Below are 26,975 nucleotides of genomic sequence, written 5' to 3'. Positions count from 1 at the left end.
TGCCCTCAGAGGCCAGTAAAAGTGCAATCATAGAACAATAGAGGTCAATATACCTCTTATCAAGAGTTCCCCTTCTACTGTGATATCATTCATTCTCGGAGAGGAACTCAGAAGGCCAAACTGCTATCAAGGAGGCATGTAAATAGATAAACTAAACTAATGAAGAGACCATAATCAAATAGTCCTGGGAAAGACAATTAGCTAGCCTCCTTCAGAAACAAACACTCACAGAAACTTTTAGAAAGCACAAAGGAGAACCTCTGAGAATAAAGCAGACAATATGAGTTTAAGGATACTGCCCTCCAGGTAAATAGAAAAGCAAAATTCTTCCCAATGACGTTAAAAAATGAAATGCACTTAGTGGAAAACGTATAGGCCTAAAGCAACTGTTATTCAAACAGTAGAAACCAGTCTATGAAAATCAAAATTGAAAATAGAAAGTCTATAATTCTGCTAATTAGATATTGCATTGCCCAGAGTTTGCTCATATACATAAATTAAAATACAACCATTTGAATACAAGTAAAACTATTTCTGAAAGGTTTTTCTTTCTTCTATGTTTGCATCTTAAGTCTGTATCTTAACTCATGTTCAAAGCAAAAACATATCAGAAAGAAAACTACTCTATTTAATTTTTCAAAACCTTTTTAGTTTAGGAAGAGTCCCTTTAAATATGAAAAATCTATCTACTAGGCTCTAAAGAGATGTACAAATAATTTGGGGAGTATATGAAAAATAATTTCACTTTCTAAAACCAACACATACAAACAATAACTTACTCATTACTTCCAGGGGAAAAAAAAAAACTAGTTATCTTTTTTTTCTTTTACCCTTGTGGAATTCCTGTTTCCTTCCCTTAAATCAATCAGTTATTTATTTGAACCTGCTTTCTATTCATTTGTTGAATAAATATTCACTGTTGGGGCTACTAGCCTTCACATTGATAACATTATTATAACTAGTCAACAATGAAAATATGATTTTGCTTAACTCCTTTCTAACACAGACAGCTTGGAAATAAAAATAACCCGTGTCTTTCTACTGTAACACATAATCTTCTAGCAGTCTTGCATTTTTCATAAGCTTGCTACCACCACCCTGCTCTAGTCAACTTCAGCAGAGGCTGCAATCCCAAACGGCCACCTACCAACCAGTGGCATCCCAGCCCCACCAGGCCAAGCGCCTCATTCTGGCTGCTCTCACCCCCTCTAGCGTCGGCAAAGCTCATCTGTCTGATCCCCGAGTTACCTCACTGAGCGCGAGCTCAGCGAAGTCCTGCCCATCTATGACATCACCCCCTTCTTCAACCACTGCGAGGTGAAGCTTTAACTTCAGACTTGGAGGTGGGCTGTGCAGCAAACTGAAATGCTGGCCCCCACTTGCTCCTCAGTGGAGGAGTGATCCGAACGGACCGGCTCAGCCTGCAGCTGCCGTGGGCTTTGTGTGGACTGGATTCCGAGCTGGGCAGAGGGGGAGGGTTATTACTCCAGTTCCCAGGCAGTGGAATTACAGCTAGAGCAGCAGGATATATGGGATTGCTTTTTCTCGTCTTCCTGGTAAGTGTTTCCCATGTTTTTCCTTATGATTGGTCCCAGAAAGTTTGCTCGGTTTTACTCTCTAGAAAAGAATGGCTTGGTATCATGAGGCATCCAGATACGAACGTTTGCTCTGTCACCAGGACGAGCAGTGTGTGTGCATGCAAGCCAGCAAGGAAAAATTGGACTGTAACAGCCAAATGCAAGAAGTTTCTTGAAACCTTTCTTTCATTAAAGAAAGAAAAATAATGATAAATGGCTATCTCATGTCTCGTGTAGTTGCTATTTGAAAAGAGGCTTATGGAAAATGATAAGTTGGAAAGTTAAATGTTAAAGAACACAAGGCAGATTTTTTTCAGAGAGGAAAGCGAAAGGTCTAGCTAACTTGGCGTGTACTGTATGTGTGGTATGATCACCAATTGCTGTTTTTATAACTGTGAAAGAAAATCAATAATCCCTCAGCCCACGAGTACGCAGTACATGAAAAGCATACATCTTGCTCACAGCTAACCCAGCTACTCCTGAAGACTTATGTGCCTCTGCAAGGATTAACAGCTACACCTAGATTTTAAAGCTTGCACTGCTATCCTGCCAGAGCTGCTTCAAGCATTCCAGGCTTGCAAATCTCAACTAGTGAATTCAACTCAGAGGAAGGGGAAACTCTCTTACCAACCATATCCCCTCTCCAGCAGAACGCCAAAATCCATTGCTCGGGCAAATGTGGTATGTGACTAGCATAGTAATTGGCAAAGTCTACTCAGAAAAACTAACAAAGCTCAGCCTGGAAGCTAAGCCTGATGTATGCAGGGATTTCAGGGTGGCAGGGGGAAAAATGAGTAGAGCCTCATCAAGTGGGATACTCAAGAGTATCCATTCACTTGCAACTTATAATAGGAAAATCTTACATTGAAAGAAATATTTCATACCACAAAGCTTTCAAAAACTACCTAAATGTATCTACTCAAAAAAAATTTTTTTCAGTGAATTAGATCTGAAACAAAATGGTTGAATAGAAATAAAGAGTGCAACAGGCCTATATTTTCTCAACATCTGGGGGTTTGATTGTTATTTACTTCCTGAGAATGAAAAAGGAAAAAAAAGCCTTGATATGTGCCAATTATAGAACCAAATTCTCTAACGGTTTTAACAACTAGCTATTTTAAATTTTCTTAATAAATCGATCCGCTCTAAAATGCACACGTATGTTCCCTCATTAGGGAAACAATATGAATAAAGACACTATCATAGTGCATAGGCTGAGGCTATGCCTTTCATTTATCCCCAGTCACACAGGAATATCCTAACCAGCATAAACAGAAAGAATGAATTTGTTTTCAGACAGGACCTCAGAGTCACAGATGACTGATACCCATCTCTTTTGAAATGAGGAAAGAAAGAAATTAACCTTTTAAAAGTACTACAAAATATTAATGTTACCGCTACTACCAATATTAATAATAACATGCCAGGTTTTAATCTGTAAGATTAAATCAGAGATACGCCACTTAGTTTGCAGATATATGTGTGTATACAATGTACACACACACACATATCTAGATATATTAATTAGCCTGAAATAAAAAAACAGGGTTACAAAAACATGATTGCATGTATTTAAACAGGAAAATCACGTCTAATTTCTTTTTTAAATAGAATGCTGCCAAAAATACATCAAACCCAAGATTCAGCAAAGATATTATTGAATGAATAAACATAATGAATTCATTAATATTGTATATAATACTGTATAATACTAATTATCAGTTATTAATTGTGCTGTATAATACTATGTTATTAATTGGGCTTTTCATCCCCCCCCCGCCCCCGCATTTTAAATCGATTATGTTTAGGTTCAGAATGCCCAATTAAACACTTCCTAAACATTAACATCTGTGAAATATATAACTGGGCAGCAAGTAAAGTTTTTTCAAAAAGAAGAAAAACAGTAAGAAAATTTGTCATAACTGAACGTGGCAGTAAAATAGAAGGTATGTTTCTTTTGCTTCCAAGTGTTAATTAAGGAGCCTCCAATTCTATCAAAACTTTTTCAGAGCTAAATGAAGCGGTGTGAAATAAATTTGGTTGAAATCTTGTGGCTGTCAGACTTTGTTAGCAAGCTATTAATTATCTTTACCCCAGTTTCTTCTCTAGCCTATATTGCCCAATCAAATAGAAACTCCAATTACATTCAGCATCTCTTGCCTAGGGACACAAGACCCTAATGAACACTCAGTGTCTCCAGATGAAAAATACAATTATCAGCTTTAAACACACAAGTGTACTGCAGACAGATTTGTCTCTGCTTTTCTTGGCCACATACCCTAAGGCTTCCTCCTCTTTCTGGATTATTTTGAACAATTTTAAACCCAACAAAAATCAGTAGCAGAGGACTTGCCTTGTATTAATATTATATGAATGTTTCTTCTTTATGTTTTTATTCTTGATATGCCAATGTTCATACCAGTATTAGATTAAATCTGATCATCCAGAAAAAAAAAAAAAAAGGTTTAAAACTAGCCATTTCAGTGGTTAACTTTTCCCCCTATTTTTAAGGTGGGTGGGCTACACAACAAAGAATGTGTTTAATGCCAAGATCCAAGACTAACTTAAAAATTCTGAATAAACTCCCTTAAATATTCTTTTATTCAATCAGTTCATTGTAATAGCATTATAACTAATTGCTGAAAGTCAAATGAAGGCCAGCATAAATGAAGCCAACGAGGGAAATAAGATTCAATAAATTTTTCAAAGGTTGTAATTTCTCCCCTTCTTTCCCCTCACTCCCTCTTCCCTCCCACCCCCACCTTGTGCCCCCGAGGCCTTCACTGTTCTCAACGGGAGGCTTTGTTGTAATTAAACCAGAGGAAAAGTGGCCGGCAGCAGCCAACATCTGACTTGCGGCTTCTGAAAGCTGTGTTCTGGTAGAGTGTACCACCCCCCAGCGGGCAAAAACTCTACAGTAAATCTCTCAGCAGTATTAATTCTCCAAAGTGCAGTTTTCTCTTCAGAACATAAAAAGGACCTTTTGTCAACTCTTTCTAACATTCCACCATTTCAAAAATTTATCACAAGTCAACAAACAAATTTCTAACTAAGAGATAGTCTGTAGATGTCTCCTGGAAAAAGCCTTCTGCCTCTTAAAAACCAAAACAGAAATATACATTTCAGAAAGCATTTTCCAGTTTCAGGATGCAGATCAACATCACTGACTTTGGTAAAACATCACATTAAAAAAACAAATTGAAAGCCATGTTTATATTGCATAGGAGAGCTGGTTTCAGGACTTTGATGTCTGTTGACAAGAGAGCTAGAGAAAACAGATTTTAAGTAAAAAAAGAACAAAACTGTAATTTAAGCAGCAGCTAAAGTTGCATTTGTTTAACATACGCATAATCTCTTTCCTAGCCCCCCAAATCAAGTGTCAGGAATGCATAAAAAGCTCTCTCCAGGTATTAGTCTGCTTAAATGCAAGAAAGGAGAAATTGCTCTGATGAGACAATGACAGCTTTTGTTCTTTATTCTTTCACTTTTCACGTGCACAAGTTACCGTGGCAACTTTGAAAAGAAAACCCAGAGACCACATTTGGTTAAACCCCATTTTTAAAGTGCACCACTGAACTGTGGATTGATCAGTTTATGTGCTGATGATTTTCGTCCTCTTTAATGGTTTAAATCAGCAATACGCAACTCTGACATGAAAAAAAAAAAAGGATGTTTTTTATGATTATGGATGTTATCATTTTCCAGCTCAGTGCATGGCACACAGCAGACCTAAATATTTGTTGTACTAGAGTATGGAAACTTGACTATTAGAAACTTAAAGCATATCAAGCAAATTGTACTCACCACACTGAAGAAGGAATATCAGGCTCACAGTAGGAAAATGTTTGCAGTTTAACAAGGATAAGCGTAATTTTAATTGCAATTGCCTAAAAGTCAATGCAAACGTAAAGCTTGTTCCCTGCCCCAAGCTCTCAACTGCTCACCTTTACCAACCTCTAAATTAATCTCTTATTCATTCTTACAAGCCATGGTTCTCTAACTTATTTAGTTTGGCTTAATATCATGTAAAGAAACAGGCTTCACTATGATGAAAGATAACATCCCAGTTTCCCTTTTTGTTTTAAGGATGCTTGATTTAACTTTACAAGCCAAAATAAATGAAGCAGAATTAGATTCATTTATCACAAACCTATTGGGGAAAAGAACCTGTAACACAAAAGGAGAAAGTGAAAATCCTTTGTTTTAGAACTTTCATCCCTTATTTGCATAAAAGAAACAAATCTTCTAGGCTAGAAAATAGTCTGGATAAAACCAAGTAAGGAAAGGCACACTTGCTTCCCTCCCTCTCAGCAAACCCTTCAGACTTCATGACTCTCAAGAGGAGAGTTAGAGGTCCTTCTGCTTGCCTGGCATTAAACAAAAGAATTGGAACTTTCCTGAAATCTGATGATCGTGGAAAATTTAACTACCAGACAGGCTGCTTAGAAAGCATTTTGCTGTCACTACCAACTAATCTGATATACTCCAGTTTTTCAGTTTAACCATACACATAGGTTATTTGAAATACTATTTGTCGTTGCAAAGACTTAACATTCAGAGGTTGATCATTTTGTAGAGCTTTCTAGTAGCAGTTTAAGCCTTCATAAATAAATTACTTTCCTAATACTTTAAATTATGATTGTATAAATTCCAGTACCCAGAAATATTCACAGACTTGCATAAATTTGAGGAATCATGTATTTTCTTCAGTCTCAAGGTTTTACTCAAAATAATGCAGTTAACTTCGATTAAAAGTTCTACATACTTTTCCACTTTTAAATTTAATATATTTAAAAGTCCCCAGATAGTTTAGAGACCATGATATGAGGCAAATCATTAAAAACAAACTAAAATCCCCAAACTCTCTACTCAATTTAAGATTTTATTTTAGAGCAATGATTTCATATCAAAAATCAATTTAAATCAAAGGGACAAATAAAGGATTTAGGAAGTTAGCACTATCAACGTATAATCTTAATCTAAATGATCAAAACATAAGAAATATCAAATGCCTTTCCATCTCAAACATTCCCACCTCCAAAATAGTAACAGAGAAGGAATCATATAAACATATAGACTGCCTCATGTTCTTGACTATAAATACCAGTATTCTATTCAGATACAACTTGTTCAATTATATTAGTTTTCTTAAAATATCTCAAAATGACAGCATCCTTATCTATTTACATACGTCTTTTAAGTGTATCATGGAAATCGGTGACCTTTCATAGATGTGATTACATTATAAATGCATTTTTAAAAATCCATATTTTTTTAATTTATAAAAAGAAATTGATAGGAAGATCCATATTATAAGTTTAATTTACCAGTACGGTGATTATGTTTTTCTTTTTGCTGCAGTTCTAAATGCTATATACTTAAGTAATGATATGATTTTTTTTTAACTTTAAACATTCCTTTAAGTAACCAGGGCTCCATTTATGCTTTCCCCCAAGTTACCCCATTAACAATATTTTTCTAAAAGATCGATTCCTTTTTGTTCAGAAGTAATGGCCTCTTTCAAGCCTATGCAGACATAAAGCCTCTGAAGTCGACGCTGTGGAAACCTGGCCACAGTGTTCATGCCAGCGGGGGTCATTTTTTTTTTCCTCAGTCACATTCAACTACAATGTCTCTATATGCATGAATACGTAGAGCCAGCTCAGAAAGAGGGAAGTCTAAACATGGGAGCAGAGCTGCTTATTTCAGATGGAAAGACCACTACAGCCTCTAATATGCAAAATAAAACAAATCTCTTTAGCACTATAGTTTTTAAATATAAAAAGGCAAGAGAAGATATAAAATATGAAACAAAATCACGCATGCATTGGACTGTTTGAGTAAAGGGAGTAGGAACTTGTGAAGGAATCTTCATTTTTGAACGAGTATCCTCTCCAGAGAAATATGTTTTGTATTTTTGCCTTTTGTTTTAATGCAATCTGGGGAGAAGAGAACGGCATTTTCCAAGAACTGAATGAGATTTTCGGCTTTCTGTTAATCCCACGTTATTACCGCCATTGTATTCATGGCCATGTGAGTTTGCACATCAAATAGAGCAGAGGAAGCAGTTTCACACTTGTAAAACTAAACAAACAAAAATAAATTAATCTTCCTTTTCATACCAGTGTAGAATATTTTTTCTTTCTCTGGTTTGAAATGTAAAAACCAATACATATTAGATTTTGAATTGGTAAAAACTTTACACTTCAGCTACCAGCTTTATCTCTGCTTATTATGATCATCACCTTGTACATACTCTAGGCTGACCAACAACTTTTAACTTCCATTCATCAGATTCATCTTCTCAACTTTAAAGTGTGTCCTGGGGTAGGAGAAATGCCTGCCTACTGGCAACCGTTTAAGCAGGTTCTCTGTGCGATTTTTATAATGGTTTTAATTAGTTTTTAATGCAATTTAACAAAAGTAACTGTTTCCTAAATTGCTTTAAATTTTTTTCTTAAATTTACCAAATTGTTTTATATGTTGAATAATTTTCAAGCTTAGAAAACATTTGACAGAAGATACTTTTTAAAATAACATTGTAATTATTAATTTCACAACTTGGTTTTCCATTTTCACTTACCAAGAAAGCAAGAGTTCAAGAAAATACTCCACTGAAATTCAACAATAATGAGCAAAGCCCTAAAGGCATTACTTGTAAAACCTCACATTAAGCAATACATCACTTAAACTTTCCTCTGTGGGCACTTTGCAATGCTCACTAGAGACTACTTTATCCATCTGCTAACTGCTATTTCTACTTCACGTTTCCTAAATAATAAATTAAATGTATCTGTAATTTTTTTCAGTATCCTTCTGTTAGTTCAGTCTATGATAGTCTTGATATCTGGTGACAAATTAAAAGAATCCGAATTTTTAATGAGAGCCAGAAACACAAATCTTGGCCTTATTTAAAATTCACTTTGAGTACTGTTTGAATTCTGGAACAGATGCTATCCTTGTTGGATGCAAGGTAATTACTGAGGGAGAAACAAATCGCTTCTACTTTTAGGGTCAAATATTTCCATGATACCCTAATGTACCTTACTTGTATAGAAAGTCCCTGAGTAGGTAACTTTACATAACAGATACTGAAATTACCCACCTCCCCTGTTCACCCCCCAAAATCTTCATGCATATTAGATAATGGACAAAGCAGCCATCCTTAAACTCATGAGTCTCTTTGGTCAAGCTGTAAGCCTCTTTCAGAAGTTAAAAAGATAATCTTTGGAAACTGACACGTTCTTGTTTGCACCTTGAGAGAAATGCCTTGTCAGGTTTTGATATGCTTTCCTAATGGTCATTACAAGGAGACAGACTGAAATAGTGTCCTTTCTGTTCCAAATACAGTTTCTCAAGTTTACTTTGTTAAAAATTGTATTCTTCTCAAAAAATGTTATGACTTGAACTTCTACACTGCCTTTGGCCAAGAATACCTGAGTAACTGGAGTTTCAAGATCATCAATTAGCCTTTAGAAATAGTTCTAAGGAGGAAGGTGGTAGTGCCCATATTCCACAACAGGGAAAATTGAGGCCTGTAGGAAGAATTAAACAAGACACTGAGCAAATCAAAAGAAAACTTCTAACCCTTTTCAACTCTTTAAATTGTAGGCTATATGACTTTGTAAAACTATGTTCAGAAATATCTAAAAAGTTATGGCATTTCATTAAAAACAATCCTAGTTGTGGCTTTGCTTACCTCTTTCATGTACTTATTTTCTTTTTTTTGCACACTTTATCATTTTATATAAGATATAAAAGAGAAATTTTAAAGATTGGCCTGACCTGAATTCAAAATCCATAGAAGAGGCTTATTGTCTTTTGCATAAAGCTTTGCTTCTGTGTTTAATTCAAAGTCATACTAGCAGTCAGTTCACAACTGAAATTATTTTGTGACAAACTCAACTTTGGCTCCCACTTTATTTATATAGAAAAATGGGAAATAAAAGAGAAAGAGGTCATCTTATCCCTTTTCAACAACTACTATGATGAAAGATGTTGCCTAAAGAAAGAATTGAAGCTAAATTTCTAGGAAATGTCTCTAGTATGTTAAAGTTCTTTGTTAATAGCTGATTAAAACATTTTACTTTCACAGGAGATGCTCAGGTCCAGTGTATTTCAAGGAACAGAAATATAAAGGAAATCTAGTATGCTTCCATTTTTCCCATGAAGAATATTTGAATTAAGTTTTCTTTACCTCTTGAAAGAATACCTGTTCTTGCATAACCTGTGACTGCACCAGATATTCTGAGAAAGCAGCAAGAAGCAAAAGCTGGAAATAGCTATTTCACAGCAGGTAATCATACCTCAGGATGTAGCTACTGTACAAAGTTTATACTTGGATAATCCTGGATGGGAATAAAGGTGGGGGGTAACTGCCTGAAAAACCTATTACTGTACAGGCGTTAGCATCATGAATGGCTTTCTTCATGAGGATCTGAAGTTACTATCTCTGACCACATTGCACAGAAGAGCCAATAAGAATTTCAAAGAGAGCAATTTCCACTAAGGGAATTAAGCTACACAAAAGGAACCTTCACACAGAAACTCTATAAGAAAGGAAAAAAAAATAGGAAACCATGTGTTCTACACAGTAACAGGAAACTGAATTGTTTCTGGTCCCTACTTTAATGAGCTTGCCCACCATGCTGAACCACAGCTGGAATGTTCATTGACAACAGCAAGCCTGATCTGGAGGTGTGTGCGGCATAGAATAAACAGTGAAGAACATTTCCAAGGACTAAACAAGAGTTTATAAGTCCCAGCCCCTCACCAGGAAAATAATATATGTGCATTGGATTTTCACTCACGCAAAATTTACTCACATCGTTCAATAAGGTAGGAAAAATATTAAAGTCTTTTCTTTTCATGCCTGAAATTATAAAGGCTAACTAATACCTAAAGGTGTAGAAGAAATTATATTACATACTAGATAAGTATAAATCTATAATTCTCCACCCATGGAGAAATGTGAATCATATTTTAGATTAGAACTTGAAGAAAGATAAATACATTGTGAAAACATGTTATGAGCTAGAATATAATGAAAGATGTTCATAAACCCATTTAACTATGTACTACAAAACATACAGTAAAATAGGAAAAAAAGAATTTAACATGAAATGGAATTTTCCACTTAGATAAGATAGATGTATTAGCTATACAAATCTTTCCTTCCCCAAAGTAAATGAAAACAATTCCTTCTTATTTTTGTGCTGGAAATGCCTATCTCACAATGTGTAATATTAATAATCAAAGAAAAATAACATCAATAATCAAAGCAAGCAATTGACTTAACTGGGATTCAGGATCTCCAGAAGTGTGTAACTATTCCTGAATAGTATGAGAGTAGATTTTTTTTACTACACATTTCTATACTTGTACAGTCTACCATGTAAAAAGCAGATATAAAATTTTGGTTTTTAAGAATAGTAACATTATTATCTTTAAATATAACAAATCATATTCCTATGTGTCAATTCATTATGAATATTAAGGAAAAATTAGAAATCAGACTAGCTTGGCCAATGGTCACAAAATTGACATAAAGTGCTATGAGAATGCTTTAAAACATTCAATAAAACTATATTAAACTTTCAAAGTCAAATAGATTTGGGACAAAATACTTCTAATACCAGAAATATTTAAGGTAAAAATATTGTATGATTATGTTCATGGCTAGCTAGCATGCAAAAAAAAAAAAAAAAAACCCTCAGCATGCAAGAAAAAAATTAACTAATAAAAGTGATTATTAGATGTTTCAATGTTCACGTCTATTTTGAATTCTATTTTAAGTATACTGGTCTGACGGTTTTCTGTTGCCTTTTTTTTTTAAACTCACCCCACTTTAGGGCTCTGAAACTACCTTGTGTAAAGACCTCAACACTGCTGACCATGATCAGCCCAGCCTGGAGCATCTTCCTCATTGGGACTAAAATTGGGCTGTTCCTCCAGGTGGCACCGCTATCAGTTATGGCTAAACCCTGTCCATCTGTGTGCCGCTGCGATGCCGGTTTCATTTACTGTAATGATCGCTTTCTGACATCCATTCCAACAGGAATACCAGAGGATGCTACAACTCTCTACCTTCAGAACAACCAAATAAATAATGCTGGGATTCCATCAGATTTGAAAAACTTGCTGAAAGTAGAAAGAATATACCTATATCACAACAGTTTAGATGAATTTCCTACCAATCTACCAAAGTACGTCAAAGAGTTACATCTGCAAGAAAATAACATAAGAACCATCACTTATGATTCACTTTCAAAAATTCCCTATCTGGAAGAATTACATTTAGATGATAACTCTGTCTCAGCTGTTAGCATTGAAGAGGGGGCATTCAGAGACAGTAACTATCTCCGGCTGCTTTTCCTGTCTCGTAATCACCTTAGCACAATCCCCTGGGGTTTGCCCAGGACTATAGAAGAGCTCCGCTTGGATGATAATCGTATATCCACCATCTCATCACCATCTCTTCAAGGTCTCACTAGCCTAAAACGCCTGGTTTTGGATGGAAACCTGCTGAACAACCATGGATTAGGTGATAAAGTTTTCTTCAACCTAGTCAACTTAACAGAACTCTCACTGGTACGGAATTCCCTGACTGCTGCACCAGTAAACCTTCCAGGCACAAACCTGAGGAAGCTTTATCTTCAAGATAACCATATCAATAGGGTGCCCCCAAATGCTTTTTCTTATCTGAGGCAGCTGTATCGACTTGATATGTCCAATAATAACCTAAGTAATTTACCTCAGGGTATCTTTGATGATTTGGACAATATAACACAATTGATTCTTCGGAACAATCCCTGGTATTGCGGGTGCAAGATGAAATGGGTACGTGACTGGTTACAATCACTACCTGTGAAGGTCAATGTGCGTGGGCTCATGTGCCAAGCCCCAGAAAAGGTTCGAGGGATGGCTATCAAGGACCTCAATGCAGAACTATTTGATTGTAAGGACAACCCGGTTGTAAGCACCATTCAGATAACCACCGGGACGCCCAATACAGTGCATCCTGCTCAAGGACAGTGGCCAGCTCCTGTGACCAAACAACCAGACACGAAGAACCCTAAACTCACTAAGGATCAGCGAACCACAGGGATTCCATCAAGAAAAACAATTACCATTACTGTGAAATCTGTCACCTCTGACACAATTCATATCTCTTGGAAACTTGTCCTACCTATGACGGCTTTAAGACTCAGCTGGCTCAAACTGGACCACAGCCCAGCGTTTGGATCTATAACTGAAACAATTGTAACAGGAGAACGCAGCGAATACTTGGTCACAGCCCTGGAGCCTGATTCACCCTATCGAGTCTGCATGGTTCCCATGGAAACCAGTAACCTCTATCTATTCGATGAAACTCCTGTTTGTATTGAGACTGAAACTGCACCCCTTCGAATGTACAACCCTACAACCACCCTTAATCGAGAGCAAGAGAAAGAACCTTACAAAAACCCCAATTTGCCACTGGCTGCCATCATTGGCGGGGCTGTGGCCCTGGTGACCATCGCCCTGCTCGCTTTGGTGTGCTGGTACGTTCATAGGAATGGATCCCTCTTCTCACGGAACTGTGCGTACAGCAAAGGGAGGAGAAGAAAGGACGACTATGCGGAAGCTGGCACCAAGAAGGACAACTCCATCCTGGAAATCAGGGAGACTTCTTTTCAGATGTTACCAATAAGCAATGAACCCATCTCAAAGGAAGAATTTGTAATACACACCATATTTCCTCCTAATGGGATGAATCTGTACAAAAACAATCACAGTGAAAGCAGTAGTAACCGAAGCTATAGAGACAGCGGTATTCCAGACTCAGATCACTCACACTCATGATGCTGGAGGACGTGCAGCAGACCATGTTTTGGTTTTTTTAAACCTAAGGGAGGTGATGGTAGGAACCCTGTTCTACTGCAAAACACTGGAAAAAGAGACTGAGAAAAAGCAATGTACTGTACATTTGCCATATAATTTATATTTAAGAACTTTTTATTAAAAGTTTCAAATTTCAGGTTACTGCTGCGATTGATGTAGTGGAGATGCCTGAACACAATTCTATATTTTAGTATTTTTTAGTAATTTGTACTGTATTTTCCTTGCAAATATTGAAGTTATAAACCATTTACTTTGTGTTCTACTGAGTAAGATGACTTGTTGACTGTGAAAGTGAATTTTCTTGCTGTGTTGAACAATCAGGACTGCATTCACATGAGATCCTTGTAGTATAAGCACAGGCCATTTTTCACTTTGGTATTAATAAAATGTTAAAAAAAAAAAAAACTGGCTGAATGAGAAAAATTAAATTTCAAAAAGTAGTTATGAAATAATGTTCCAACTATTAAATTTGTATTCCAGTGGTATTCAGTAATCAAAATATGTGAAGTAATGGGCAATATCAGACTTGCTGCATAGCTCCATTTTTATGCTAAGTAAATTAGACCTCCTTAAGAAAGTAAACATTATCTTCTGAACTGAATACATCAGTTGGCATAAAAGGAGGGTGAAGTCTGCTGTTATTAATGCCATTGTTAACAAAGCTTTGATAATAAAGGACTTCACAAAAACAATAATGTAAGCGTGCTTCCAAGTGGGGGAAACTTGTACTTAGGAAAAAACATGAAAACTTAGACTCACATAGCGTAACAAACACAAGTATCAATTCCATTTTGGTTTTGCCTATACTATCTTGATTTTTGAAATGTCAACTTTAAAGACACATTTGTTAGTGTTTACAATGTTTTTATCATAAAGGAAGTTAAAAAGCTTAAATGCATTTTAAGAGTAGTCTAACTACAAGCAATTCCCCTCAACAGTGAAGAGAAAGTAGTACTTTAAATAAGTGAGAATTTAAAAGAAAAATAAATACTGGAAATCAAATTTAGATCTGGTTTATGTGAAATGTTTTAACACTGCACATAAATGTTCGATTTACTTTCACAATGATCAAGAATACTGCCCATTACTGTCACAGTTTTCCAGATACTATGTAATGAACTTGTAACATTTTTTTCCAGCTTCCTACTGAATTGTGAGCTATGACTTGTTTAAAACCTCATCACTTTTCCGTTGCCATAACTTTTTTTTTTCCCAACAAAAAACCAAAGTGCATTGTACGCCCTTTGGCCAGTCTTGTATGTGCCTTGATCCAACGCTACATGTATTCAGCTTTTAAAACTCGACAAATTTTTCATACTTCCTTAAATATGAAAAATTGTGGTCTTATTGCTGAATAAAACAAAAAAAAGTACAAAATAATCGTGTTTGCTTTTTCAAGATTATGTTCCTATCACTAAAGTAGCAAATTGCCCAGCACAGTAGTCCTAAATATCCCCATGTATTTTTCTAGGCAAAAAAAAAAATAAATGTTGGCTACCAATAAAAAAAATAGCAGTATCTTGAGCTTGTGTATCATTTTACTTCAGTGTTTCATGCATAAACAAATATCCTAACAGTCTGTTGAACACTCTTACAGAAAACTTCAGAAGTGCTTTTGTAACCTTTCGGTCTTTGCACACTGCTGCTGTTGTCCTGGCTGATACTTTAAGGTGGTTTTTGAAAAATGTTATTTTTTAAAATAGCTTTTTGGTAGTACGAGTTGGCACCAGAGGATCCAAAAATCTCAGATCGCCACTTACTAGGTAAGTAAAAAGAAACCACTTACTCTCCTTAGCTTAGTGCCCTTGTCTATACTGTCTATATACTGGGACTGTTAATACCACCCACCTCTCAGGGCTGTTGTAAGGACTAAATGAGACGAAGGGCTTGGAAACGGTACAATGGTCAACAACACATAAGACACACTGTGATGGTCGAGCACAGAGAGCCATGTGTTCCCATGTATTTTGCCAGGTATCACTGCCCCTACTACTCTGCGAAGAATTATCCCCAGCTGCCCATAAAGCCTCATTCAGTATCCATTTGCCATCTTCAAATGTATCTCAATTCTTTCTCCTTTGACTTACTGTTAAGAAGGGTAGCTGTTTTCTAGGAATAACCTAGCAAAGAAAATGTGATTAACATTGAATACAATGAACATTATCTGAAGGAAGTTTGATTTTGCTTTAAGGGGTTTTGAGTAGTCTAGCTACAGTTCTGTCAGAAGTCAGGGCAAAGCTGGATGGTTCCATGAAGTCCCTATAAACCTGTGAGTTTATAAAAAGCCAAAAGCCAAGAACTGTTTTCTAGTTAGTATACCTTTCATGAGCACAGAAAAATTTATGTGTTCTATGTATATATGCATTTTTTTGCCTTTTCATACTGTTCATGGGGTTCTCAAGGCAAGAATACTGAAGTGGTTTGCCATTCCATTCTCCAGTGCTGGAAAAGATTGAAGGTAGGAGGAAAAGGGGACGACAGAGGATGAGATGGATGGATGGCATCACCGACTCAATGGACGTGAGTTTGAGCAAGCTCCAAGAGCTGGTGATGGACAGGAAAGCCTGGCATGCTGCAGTGCATGGGGGTCGCAAAGATTCGGACACGACTGAGCGACTGAACTGAACTGAATATGTGTTTTGATTATTTTACCTGGGATCAATCAGAAATACATTTTACACTAGCAAGTAAAGAAAACATTGAAAGGGTAAAAGTTTATTCTTTTACCTAAGCTTGCTATGAAATACAACTACTTTGTTGAAATGTATATATATATATATATATATATATATATATATATACTTTCAATGAATAATACAAATCTCCACCTCAAGGACACTAATTATATAATAGAAACATATGCATCTATTCTGAATGTTCACAATTTTTATTGATCAGGTACTAACAAAGAAAAATGTAGGAAAAAATTCTGAATATACACCATACACAGTTAACAAGAGTACAATGGGGGAAGCTACCAAAAAAAAATAAAATAAGGGAAAAAATCACTCCCCTGCTGAATGTTTGACAAAAATCAAAACTTTGTTTTTGGATGCAGGCATTTGTAACTGCATTAAATCACTATACTTACACTCTCATTCCCTATTAAAAACAACATTGCTTTATCTTTCAGTGAGGCCTATTTATTAAAGTATTCCCCTGTGCCAAAGGAACTAGTAAAAAAGTCAGTTTTACTTACCACATTTTCTGAGTAAAGCACATTTTATAGCTGTATGCCAACATGACAGTTTTCAGGAGGAATCCAAAGAGACCCACATGCTTTAAAGCACCTGAAAAGTGGGTATTAAAAGGGAACCAATCCACCACCAAATTTTCTTTAAGATTAGCTCATCTGCCCCTGAAAACAGAAGTGGCATTTAAAATTCTATTCCTTTCTCCTTCTTAGCATGATTAGCAAATCTTAATTTAGCATAGGGTTGGAATTGAAACTCAGAGAAGGCAATGGCACCCCACTCCAGTACTCCTGCCTGGAAAATCCCATCAATGGAGCAGCCTGGGAGGCTGCAGTCCATGGGGTCACTAAGAGTCAGACACGACTGAGCGACTTCCCTTTCACTTTTCACTTTCATGCATTGGAGAAGGAAATGGCAGCCCACTTCAGTGTTCTTGCCTGGAGAATCCCAGGGATGGGGAAGCCTGGTGGGCTTCCGTCTATGGGGTCGCACAGGGTCGGACACGACTGAACTGACTTAGCAGCAGCAGCAGGAATTAAAACTACTGCACTTTATGCTTTGGGATTTTGGGTTAAATTAGCAAATAATAATAATAACTCATGGTTATCAATCACTTTCTTAAGAACTTCAATGTCTCTGCAAAAAAACCTCTCAACAGCCAATGACCTTACTCAGTGGCTTGCATATTATAAAATAGTAGGATCCTTGCCTTCAAGAAGTGTGCTGTCTAGAGATCCTAAGACAACAAATAATCCAGTGAAAGTTTACTGTGACTGCAGTACAGACAAAACTATTGCACCTATCTGGATGGATAAAAGAAGACCTCATGAAGGAGGTAAAACCAGGACTGGTATTAGAAGATAGGAAAATATTTAAGGAGAAATCAAGAAAAACAGATATTGGTTTTGGAGAGAAAATGGAGCAAAGTCACAGAGGCTGGAAAACAGAGGCAGTGCTTCTCAAAGCTGGCTTTGGTCAGAATCACGTGGGGAGGCTCTTTATTAATTTAACCAGGCCTCAATACAGACCTACTAAATTTAAATCTCTCAGGTTAAGTTTGAGTATTTATATATACTTTTCATTTCAAAGGTGTTTCTGCTGAGTTTGAGGACCACTGATTCAGGAGATGTTTGGGGGAAAAGACGACAGTCCAGCTGAAACACACAGTCCTTGGAGGAGATGAAGCTGAACAAGTTTTATGTTGTTAAACTGAGTTAAGCGTGCTAAATTCCAAGCTGAGATGTCTTCACGGCATTCTCTGACAATAGTTGTTAAGCAGTGCATAAAAAAATCAATGTGCTTTAGGAACATTTTATAGAAATAAATATCGCATGAAGGATAAAAAAAAAAAAAGGAAAAACTGGGAGTACAAGTTAGACATCAATGCAACATTCCAGGTGAGAGGAAATAAGAGCCTGAACAGTGAAAAGGAGTCTTAAAACAAGGCACAATTCAAAAGACACAGGAAAGGGAGAACTTATAGGAACTGGAAACTGAAGAAAGAATAAAAACTGAACCTGAAGATAATTCTCAGCTGAGTAACTAAATGCTGGTGAGCACTGACACTGATTAGAACAACAGGAATGAGTCTGAATAGGTGACCATATGCACAGTACAGGCTTACACCGGCTGCCTGTGAATAGTTCCATCTTTGCCTTTGATAATGCCCCTATTTAGACAATAAATAGTAATTGCCTTAGGTTTAAAGTGCTTTTATGTTATTCCTCTGGAAATGAGGGTGTGGGGACAGATCCTCAGCAGCAAGGAAGGGAATCCATGCCTAACAGCTGATTACCAAAGTTAAGAGGATGAGTGAGATCACTAACAGAAAGCAAGCAGAGAGCAGACAAAGGAGCACCTACCCTTTGTAGGGACAGAAGAGGAAAGAGGCGTATGAAAACAAAAACAAAAAACAGAAAAGATGAGTTACAAAGCGGGGAATTCATCATGAGAAAATATTGAGTATAATGAAATCCAGGAGCTAGAAACATTTTTAAAAAGGAGGGTGTCCAAAAGGCAGTCAGGAATATAGACTTGGAAGAGGAAATTGAATACGAAAAAAAGGAGACCATCAGGGATCCTCAAGCAGTGTCAGCAGAGTAAGGAGGCAAAAAGCCTCTGTGATGTTGGCAGGATAATGAGAGATAAAGAAAACAGAAATAATGATTAACTCTACTCTAAGAACGTTAGAGGTAAAGGGATCTTGATCCATCAAGAGAGAGAAAAAGGAAGTGAATAACGGGAAGATTTTACTGACCTCAGGAATGAGATGGGATATAGAGTTAGGAACATACAATGAGGACAGAGAGCCTATTTAACAGGAGTAAAGAAAACTGAGATGGACAAGAGGTGTGGTCCAAGCTGTGGCTGTGACTCTACGATGCTGGAAGTTAAAGCCTGTGACTGAGAAGCTGCCATTTTGGAAGAGTCACCAGTGAGGAGGAAACAACCACTCAGAGATGGAAAGGACTGGGACGCAGGGAAGGCTTTTAGAACAAGCCTTAAGGAAGATGGGGAAACAGCCTAGAGATGAAGGAGGAGACGATGATGGAATTAGATGATGTTGATGTAAAATAAGAACTTCAAAAGAAAGGACTTTGAATAGTGGTGGGAAAAAACACAGTAAGGAAAGGTCTTTCAGGGGCAGGGAAACTGTTCTGAAACTATCTCTATTCCACACCCCTCTCCTCTTCCAGTTTCATCAAACAGTGACAGTAAGAGATGGAACAGGTAACAGGGAAGGTGTCATTCTCATGGAAAAGATGTCCACTAATTCAAGGTGGTAGAAAATGCTAAGAGAAGTAGAGTAGCAATGGGAAAGTGGAATCCAAAAGTAAAGGAGAGCAGTGGGCTCAGAGGAAGCAGACAGGAGCTGGGCCAGAGAGGAGGTCAAACCCTCAGGTGGAAAGAGACACAAAGCAGAAAAGGGGCGCAGAGGAGGATTCTAACAGAAGATCAGAGTTTAAAAGGATGCTGCTCTTGAGAAGTCCGTGGAAACTACTAGAGACATTCTGAACAGACAAAAGAAAAAGAACTGGAATAACCAAATTAACATTTTTCTATTCTCTGGACATCAAAATAGATTTAAATCTAACTTTATCTCAGAGTATTTTTGAAGAAGTATGTCTACCCACCCATGCAAACTTTACCAGGCTTTCCCACAAATATCATAGAATTCCAGGGGTAAGCAAATCACATTCTAGAGCCCTCCCACTTCCTACCCATCATCTCATTTTTATACTAGATGGGTGAAATGAGATTAGAAATTAATTTTAGGACTGTCTTGAAAGGTGTTTTTTTGTTTGTTTTTTGTTTTTTAATTTTTAAGAGACTTCAAAAGGAAGCATGTGGAGGTTGGGGATAATGGGATTTTAGAGACTCATTGTGTGCACACAAAAAAGCCGTGCTTCTCTCTCAATGCCAGCTGGTTGAGGGGGTGGGGAGTGCAGTCTAGGAAATGACTACCCAAAGCAATTACCCTTTTGAATGTACATCATGGCTCTAATAAGTGTGGCATTACAAAGCTGAGGCTCAAGTATATCAAGGTTCCATTTAAAAGCATGGAATCACTGCTGGAATTCTACATTTTAATTTCTGAGATGTGAAGACCAATGCTAACAGTAATAAAATGGTAAAGATAAGGTAAAACAAAAGTCTAACAAAGCTATCTTTTAAAAATATGTTTTACAAACATTAGCAATGTCTCACACATACAGTGCTCTTAATGAATGTTTGGTGACCATACCATTGCTGTAGATGCTGCAGATTTGGTCAAGCACGGTGCTATTTTAAATATTTTAATCTTGTTTACTTCACACAGTAACTTAACAGGTAGCATGGGAAGTTGGAATCCAAAAGTAAAGGGCTGCAATGGGCTCAGAGGAAGCCGTCAGGAGCTGGGCCAGAGAGGAGGTCAAACCCTCAGATGGAAAGAGACACAAAACAGAAAGGAAAGCAGAAGGCGGCACTACATTGTATTTATCAGATGAGAAAATTAATGCTTTGAAAGTTTATGGAATTAGATATTTTAGTCATTCAACATTAATGATGATTTATTGTGCCTGGGTCTGAGTATACAGCAATGAACTAAAAAGACATGGGGATTATAACTGGAGGAGGCAGGAATTCAGGTATTAATCAAGAACCAAATGAATATAAAACAAAAAATCATGACATGATCTTATACATGCCATGAAAGAGAAAACATGGTGCCTGAATGAGGATAATAGGAAAACCTGTTTAGATTGGGTCGTGAGGGATAAAACCTAAGGGATAAAGAGTCAACCACACGAAGAATGAGGTAGTGTTCGGAGTAGTTTAGTGAATTTAGGGATTGAAAAAAATGTCAGGGGGCTCAGGCTCAGTGAGCGAGCAGAGGTGAGAGCGGTGATGCAGACCTGGTTGAGTCCCTGAAGGGTCTGGTAGGCAGAGGCCATGGCAGAACGTTCGGACCTCATTCTAGTGTAAGAGAAGCCCTGGGAGGGTTCGTAACGGGGGTCTCAGTGGAGGAGGAGGAAGACAGGGGCGTAGGGATCAGACTATCAGATTTCAGTTGTGATAAAGTTACTAGCCACTCTGTGGAGAAAGAGTAATATGGAACCAAATGGTGATAGTGAGAAGAGAGAGGGGAAAGACACAGGTATATGCTGGAGCTGTAACAGAATCTTTCATAAAGTTACATAGTTAGCAAGTGGTAGAAGGATCCTGTCTGCTCCAGAAGCTTGAGCTCTTAACCACTCTCTTTAAATAGCAGAAATGTTTCTTCAATAACTTTAAAACTGAGTTCTCATTCCATAAAAAAATTATTTCCTTTTACTGGGGTAACAATTAGAAGACTTTTTTAGGATTAAATCTCAAACCATTTCAATGCTGCAAATGTGAATTTGCATCCCAAGGTTTACAGATGCTGAATGATGACTTTTAGTGGTCAATAACGGCTGGAAACTATCCTGAGAAAAACACTTGTCTTTCTTGCAGCTTTCAGTAAATTTAAACTCAGAGTTGGCAGACAAATCTTTCTGTCTGAATTCACTATAACACCTTCTCATGATTCTTTTGTGTCTTCTAAGACCCAGGAGGGAAGTGCCAGATTACTGAGAATTTTCACCAAGCTTGGAGCTGAATTTGAGGCATAAAACCCATGAATACTACTAATTTATCTACCAAAAAAAAAAAAAAATGCCAAGATTATTTAATGGTTTTTAAATAATTATTTTAAAAATAATCTTTGAACTACTGAAATGCCTTATTCAGAGTATATTTACCAGACTTATGAAATAGAGACAGGTATTAGAGATCTACATTTAATTTCATAATTTTAGCCAATATGTCACAAAATCTTAGAGCTACCTAAAAGAACTTTCATAAATTTTAATGATGTGTAATAACAATTAAATAGAAAAATCAATCCCTTTGTTGTTTTAAACAAAACAAAATTTGGGAAAAAAAAGTTTGCAGTTGAACTATAACCTGTTTACAGTGTTTAAGAAGTCCATAATGGAAAAGCACACCTAGGAATCAAAATATGCTTCTAACTACTGGAGAGAGCATGGCTTATAGTATTCAACATATAGGAAATAAATGTTACCTTTATTCTTGTTACTATTATGTAATATAGGGGGTTCCCTGGTGGCTCAGACAGTAAAGAATCTGCCTGCAATGTGGGAGACCTGGGTTCAATTCCTGGGTTGGGCGGATCCCCTAGAGGAGGGCATATTCCGGTATTCTTGCCTGGAGAATCCCTATTGACAGAGAAGCCTGGTGGGCTAGAGTCCATGGGGCCACAAACATACTGAATAATTTATGTATGTGTTATTATCCATATTCCCCATTAAAATGCAAATTCCATGAAAGCAAAGAATTTTTTTTCTCCTGCTGCCTCACTGCTAAATTACCCCAACATATAGAACAATGCCTGGCACTTAATAGACCCTCAAAAATATATTTCTTTGATAAAGGAGTAAAAGAATGAATAAGCTTCAAAGGGATATATCACTAAGTATCATCTGAGACAACTTTTCTGAAAGCTCTTTGCAAACTGTAAACCATTCTACAAACACAAGAGTATCAACATCAACTTCATGATAACTACTTAGACCATTTACAAAGTATTCCACATTAATTATCTCCTTTGCTTTCCAATTCACAAAAGAAAGTAAAGTTCAAACAGATTCTGCAACTCACCTAACACCACACAATGTAAATGGCACAAAATTCAAAAAAACAACTTGATTCCAAATGCAGCTGCAAAGATCTTAACTCTTGATCTCCTGTCTTTTCTACATTGCTGTCTTCACTGGAATATGCTGACTCCAAATGTGTAAAACTAAACGTACAAGAACACGCTATTAAATTCTATGTACAACTGATATTAGAGATTATGATAAAGAGCATTGTCTTTTAATTAGAGAAATCTGGATTTCAATCCAGTTTCTACAACCTACTTGGGATTTAGCCGTGAGAAATTTACCCATCCTTTCTAAGCCTCAGTTTCACATTATGTAAAAGAGGATAATAATAGTGCTTCCTAATTGTAAAGAATAAATTATATATTTCAACTTAGGCATTCAACTTATACCTGGCTCTTAGTAAATAATCAGAACACTTTATTTTCACCTTTGATGATGGAAGAAATACTTTCTCGGTGTCTAATATTAGAAGCAGCATTGGAAGTTCAGTCACTCAGTCATGTCCAACTCTTTATGACCCCATGGACTGCAGCACACCAGGCCTCCCTGTCCATCACCAACTCCTGGAGTTTACCCAAATGCATGTGCATTGAGTCGGTGATGCCATCCAGCCATCTCATCCTCTGTCGTCCCCTTCTCCTCCTGCCTTCAGTCTTTCACAGGATCAAGGTCTTTCCAGTCAGTCCGTTATTCACATCAGGTGGCCAGAGTATTGGAGTTTCAGCTTCAGCATCAGTCCTTCCAATGAATATTCAGGACTGATTTCCTTTAGGATGGACTGGTTTGATCTCCTTGCAGTCCAAGGGACTCTCAAGAATCTTCTCCAACACCACAGTTCAAAAGCATCAATTCTTTGGCACTTAGATTTCTTTAGAATCCAACTCACATCCATACACGACTACTAGAAAAGCCATAGCTTTGATTAGACGGACCTTTGTCAGCAAAGTAATATCTCTGCTTTTAAATATGCTATCTAGGTTGGTCACAGTTTTTCTTGAAAGGAGCAAGCGTCTTTTAATTTGATGTCTGCAGGCACCATCTGCAGTGATTTTGGAGCCCCCCAAAATAAAGTCTGTCACTGTTTTCATTGTTTCCCCATCTATTTGCCATGAAGTGATGGGACCAGATGCCATGATCTTCGTTTTCTGAATGCTATTTAAGCCAACATTTTCACTCTCCTCTTTCACTTTCATCAAAGGCTCTCTAGTTCTTAGCTTTCTGCCATAAAGGTGGTGTCATCTGCATATCTGAGATTATTGATATTTCTCCCGGCAATTTTGGTTCCAGCTTGTGCTTCATCCAGTCCGGCATTTCTCATGATGTACTCTGCATATACAGCCTTGATGTACTCCTTTCCCAATTTTAAACCAGTCTGTTTTTCCATGTTCAATTCTGTTGCTTCCTGACCTGCATACAGATTTCTCAAGAGGCAGGTCAAATAGTCTGGTATTCCCATCTCTTTCAGAATTTTCCACAGTTTATTGTGATCCACACAGTCAAAGGCTTTGGCATAGTCAATAAAGCAGAAATAGATGTTTTTCTGAAACTCTCTTGCTTTTTCTATGATCAACAGATGTTGGCAATTTGATCTCTGGTTCCTCTGCCTTTTCTAAATCCAGCTTGAATATCTGGAAGTTCATGGTTCATGTACTGTTGAAGCCTGGCTTGGAGAATTTTGAGCATTACTTTGCTAGCGTGTGAGATGAGTGCAGTTGTGCGGTAGTTTGAGCATTCTTTCGCATTGTCTTTCTTTGGGATTGGAATGAAAACTGATCTTTTCCAGTCCTGTGGCCAATGCTGTTTTCCAAATTTGCTGGCATACTGAGTGCAGCACTTGCAAGGCATCATCTTTTAGGATTTGAAATGCTCAACTAGAATTTCATCACCTCTACTAGCTTTGCTCGTAGTGATGCTTCCTAAGGCCTACTTGCCTTCACATTTCAGGATGTCTGGCTCTAGGTGAGTGATCACACCATCATGATTAGAGGTGACAAAAAGTAGAAAGTGGGGAAGCAAAATCAACAGATTTTCTCTGCAATTTCTATTTTTCCTCTGAACATGTACTGATTTTACAGAAGGCACCCCACTCCAGTACTCTTGCCTGGAAAATCCCGTGGACGGAGGAGCCTGGTAGGCTGCAGTCCATGGGGTCTCTGAGTCGGACACGACTGAGCAACTTCACTTTCACTTTTCACTTTCATGCACTGAAGAAGGAAATGGCAACCCACTCCAGTGTTCTTGCCTGGAGAATCCCAGGGACGGGGGAGCCTGGTGGGCCGCCGTCTATGGGGTCGCACAGAGTCGGACACAACTGAAGCGACTTAGCAGCAGCAGCAGCAACGCTAACAAAGGCATACTTTTCTTTCTAACACAGGATGGGGCTCATTATCTTACTCTTCGACCCTTGGTAAAAGTTTAAAATGTCTATTTAGATCTTCTGCCCATTTTTTGATTAGGTTGTTTGCTTTTTTAATATTTAGCTATATGAGCTATTTGTATATTTTGGCAGGCTAAAAGGTGGCAGGAGTAACAAAATTTTTAAAGATTTACTGTCTTAATCTTTAAAATGATAAAAGTCTTCTTTATGTATTCTAAAACCCCAATAAAATTTTTTTGCCATATAAGAACAAGTATCTAGATGGTTACTTGTTAAATTAAAGTCACAGAGTTACTGGCAGAGTGTTTTGGATGAATTAGCCCCTGCTGGTGGGAATCATTTTTACTGGGAAAGAGAGAGTATACATGGCTCAGGCAACTATAGTCTTCTGCTGAAGTGCAACAGCAAACTGCACAACCCAGACTACTCCATTCTGGTTGTGAACCCAAATTAGCATGCCCTTGCTCTGGTAAAAAAGGTCTATTCTCTGGTTTTATAAGCACGTTTAAACAAGACACTCTTATTTCCTAGTTTATTAGGCACTGATATTTTCCAGGTACAGGAGTTTAGTTATCATGCTTCTTTAGAAAATCCCTCTTTGAATGTTAACTATTACATTTAAAGGGTGAGGGCTAAAAGTAAAAATTGGATTTCAATATTTATTACACTGCAATAGTACTACCTAGAACAAGTGTGCTGGTTCACAAGCACATTAAGCTTTCTCACCTCCCCACACACATTTCACAAGTTCTTCTTCAATTTTCCCCCTTTCCTTACAAGTCCTAGACAGAGAGATGGCAGTAGGAGCCATTAAAACCAATTAACACTTCACCTTCCTTTTGGGACAAAAAAGAGGGGAAAAGAGCAGCAGTTCAAATTAAATCCTTTGTTGTTATTGTTCAGTTGCTCAGTCATATCTGACTCTTTGCAACCCCATGGACTGCAACATGCCAGACCTCCTTGTCCTAATAATAATTTAAAGATTTATTAAATCTTTAATAAATACTTATATTTATAAATTATTCCAAATTAGAGAAAAAACATTTACTTATGACAAAATGCACATATGTAAAATATTTAATGATCAAATGAAGGAAATTAAGTGTAACATCTTCCCAGTGTTCACAAATACATAATTTTCCACCAACTATTCTATCCTGTAACATTAAAACAGCTTCCCAGGTGACACTAGTGGTAAAGAATCTGCCTGCCAATGCAGGAGACCCAAGACACACGGGTTCAATCCCTGGGTCAGCAAGATCCCCTAGAGCAGGGAATGGCGACCCACTCCAGCATTCCTGCCTGAAAACTTCCATGGACACAGGACCCTGGCAGATTACAGTCTGGGGGGTCACGAAGAGTAAGACTCGACTAAGCATGAAGGCACAGCATTAAAACACACAGCGTTAAGGACCTCTGTGTGCTCCGTTGTCTCAGTCCTGTCTGACTCTTTAAGAAAAGTATGTTAATCAGCACTCTACTTTCAAGCCAGTGACAGAGGAACCAAATTATTCTTTAAAAATATTTTTGGAACAAGGAACTCTATAATATATCACAGATTTTCTTCTAAAATTCAATGTTGACCCTTTATATTGCCAATATTAAGTGAAAGCATTACTTAATGTAGACATTAAAGTATTACACAATTACCTTCCCCAAAGCCCCAAGTAACTACCATTATTTGTACAGTATACTGAAGATATAACAAGACAGCATATTCAAGCCTGTCATTCTTGCATATAGGGCAGTAGTTAAA

At 37.3% G+C, this 26,975-nt stretch overlaps 2 protein-coding genes across 7 annotated transcripts in view; one reads left to right on the top strand and one right to left on the bottom strand.

Annotated features, from left to right (window-relative positions):
* MACROD2 (mono-ADP ribosylhydrolase 2) overlaps window positions 1-26,975 on the bottom strand; it is a 2,305,220-nt gene that overhangs the window by 1,952,753 nt on the left and 325,492 nt on the right. The window lies entirely within an intron of this gene.
* Window positions 1,224-14,972, top strand: FLRT3 (fibronectin leucine rich transmembrane protein 3). Of its 4 annotated transcripts, XM_061435632.1 has the most exons (4): window positions 1,224-1,556; window positions 3,386-3,523; window positions 9,673-10,415; window positions 11,429-14,972. In XM_061435632.1, exon 4 carries the CDS (start codon window positions 11,472-11,474, stop codon window positions 13,419-13,421), a length of 1,950 nt encoding a protein of 649 aa, XP_061291616.1. In that variant the 5' UTR covers window positions 1,224-1,556; window positions 3,386-3,523; window positions 9,673-10,415; window positions 11,429-11,471; the 3' UTR covers window positions 13,422-14,972. The 4 variants fall into 4 exon arrangements, with proteins under 4 accessions (XP_061291616.1, XP_061291615.1, XP_061291614.1 ...); XM_061435631.1 differs by lacking the exon at window positions 3,386-3,523 and having other exon boundaries at window positions 9,673-9,873; XM_061435630.1 differs by lacking the exon at window positions 3,386-3,523.

The sequence above is a fragment of the Bos javanicus genome, chromosome 13 (genome assembly GCF_032452875.1).
Source record: "Bos javanicus breed banteng chromosome 13, ARS-OSU_banteng_1.0, whole genome shotgun sequence".
NCBI lineage: Eukaryota > Metazoa > Chordata > Mammalia > Artiodactyla > Bovidae > Bos > Bos javanicus.
Note: the sequence above shows the minus strand (reverse complement) of the source record. Positions and strands in the feature narration are given on the sequence as shown.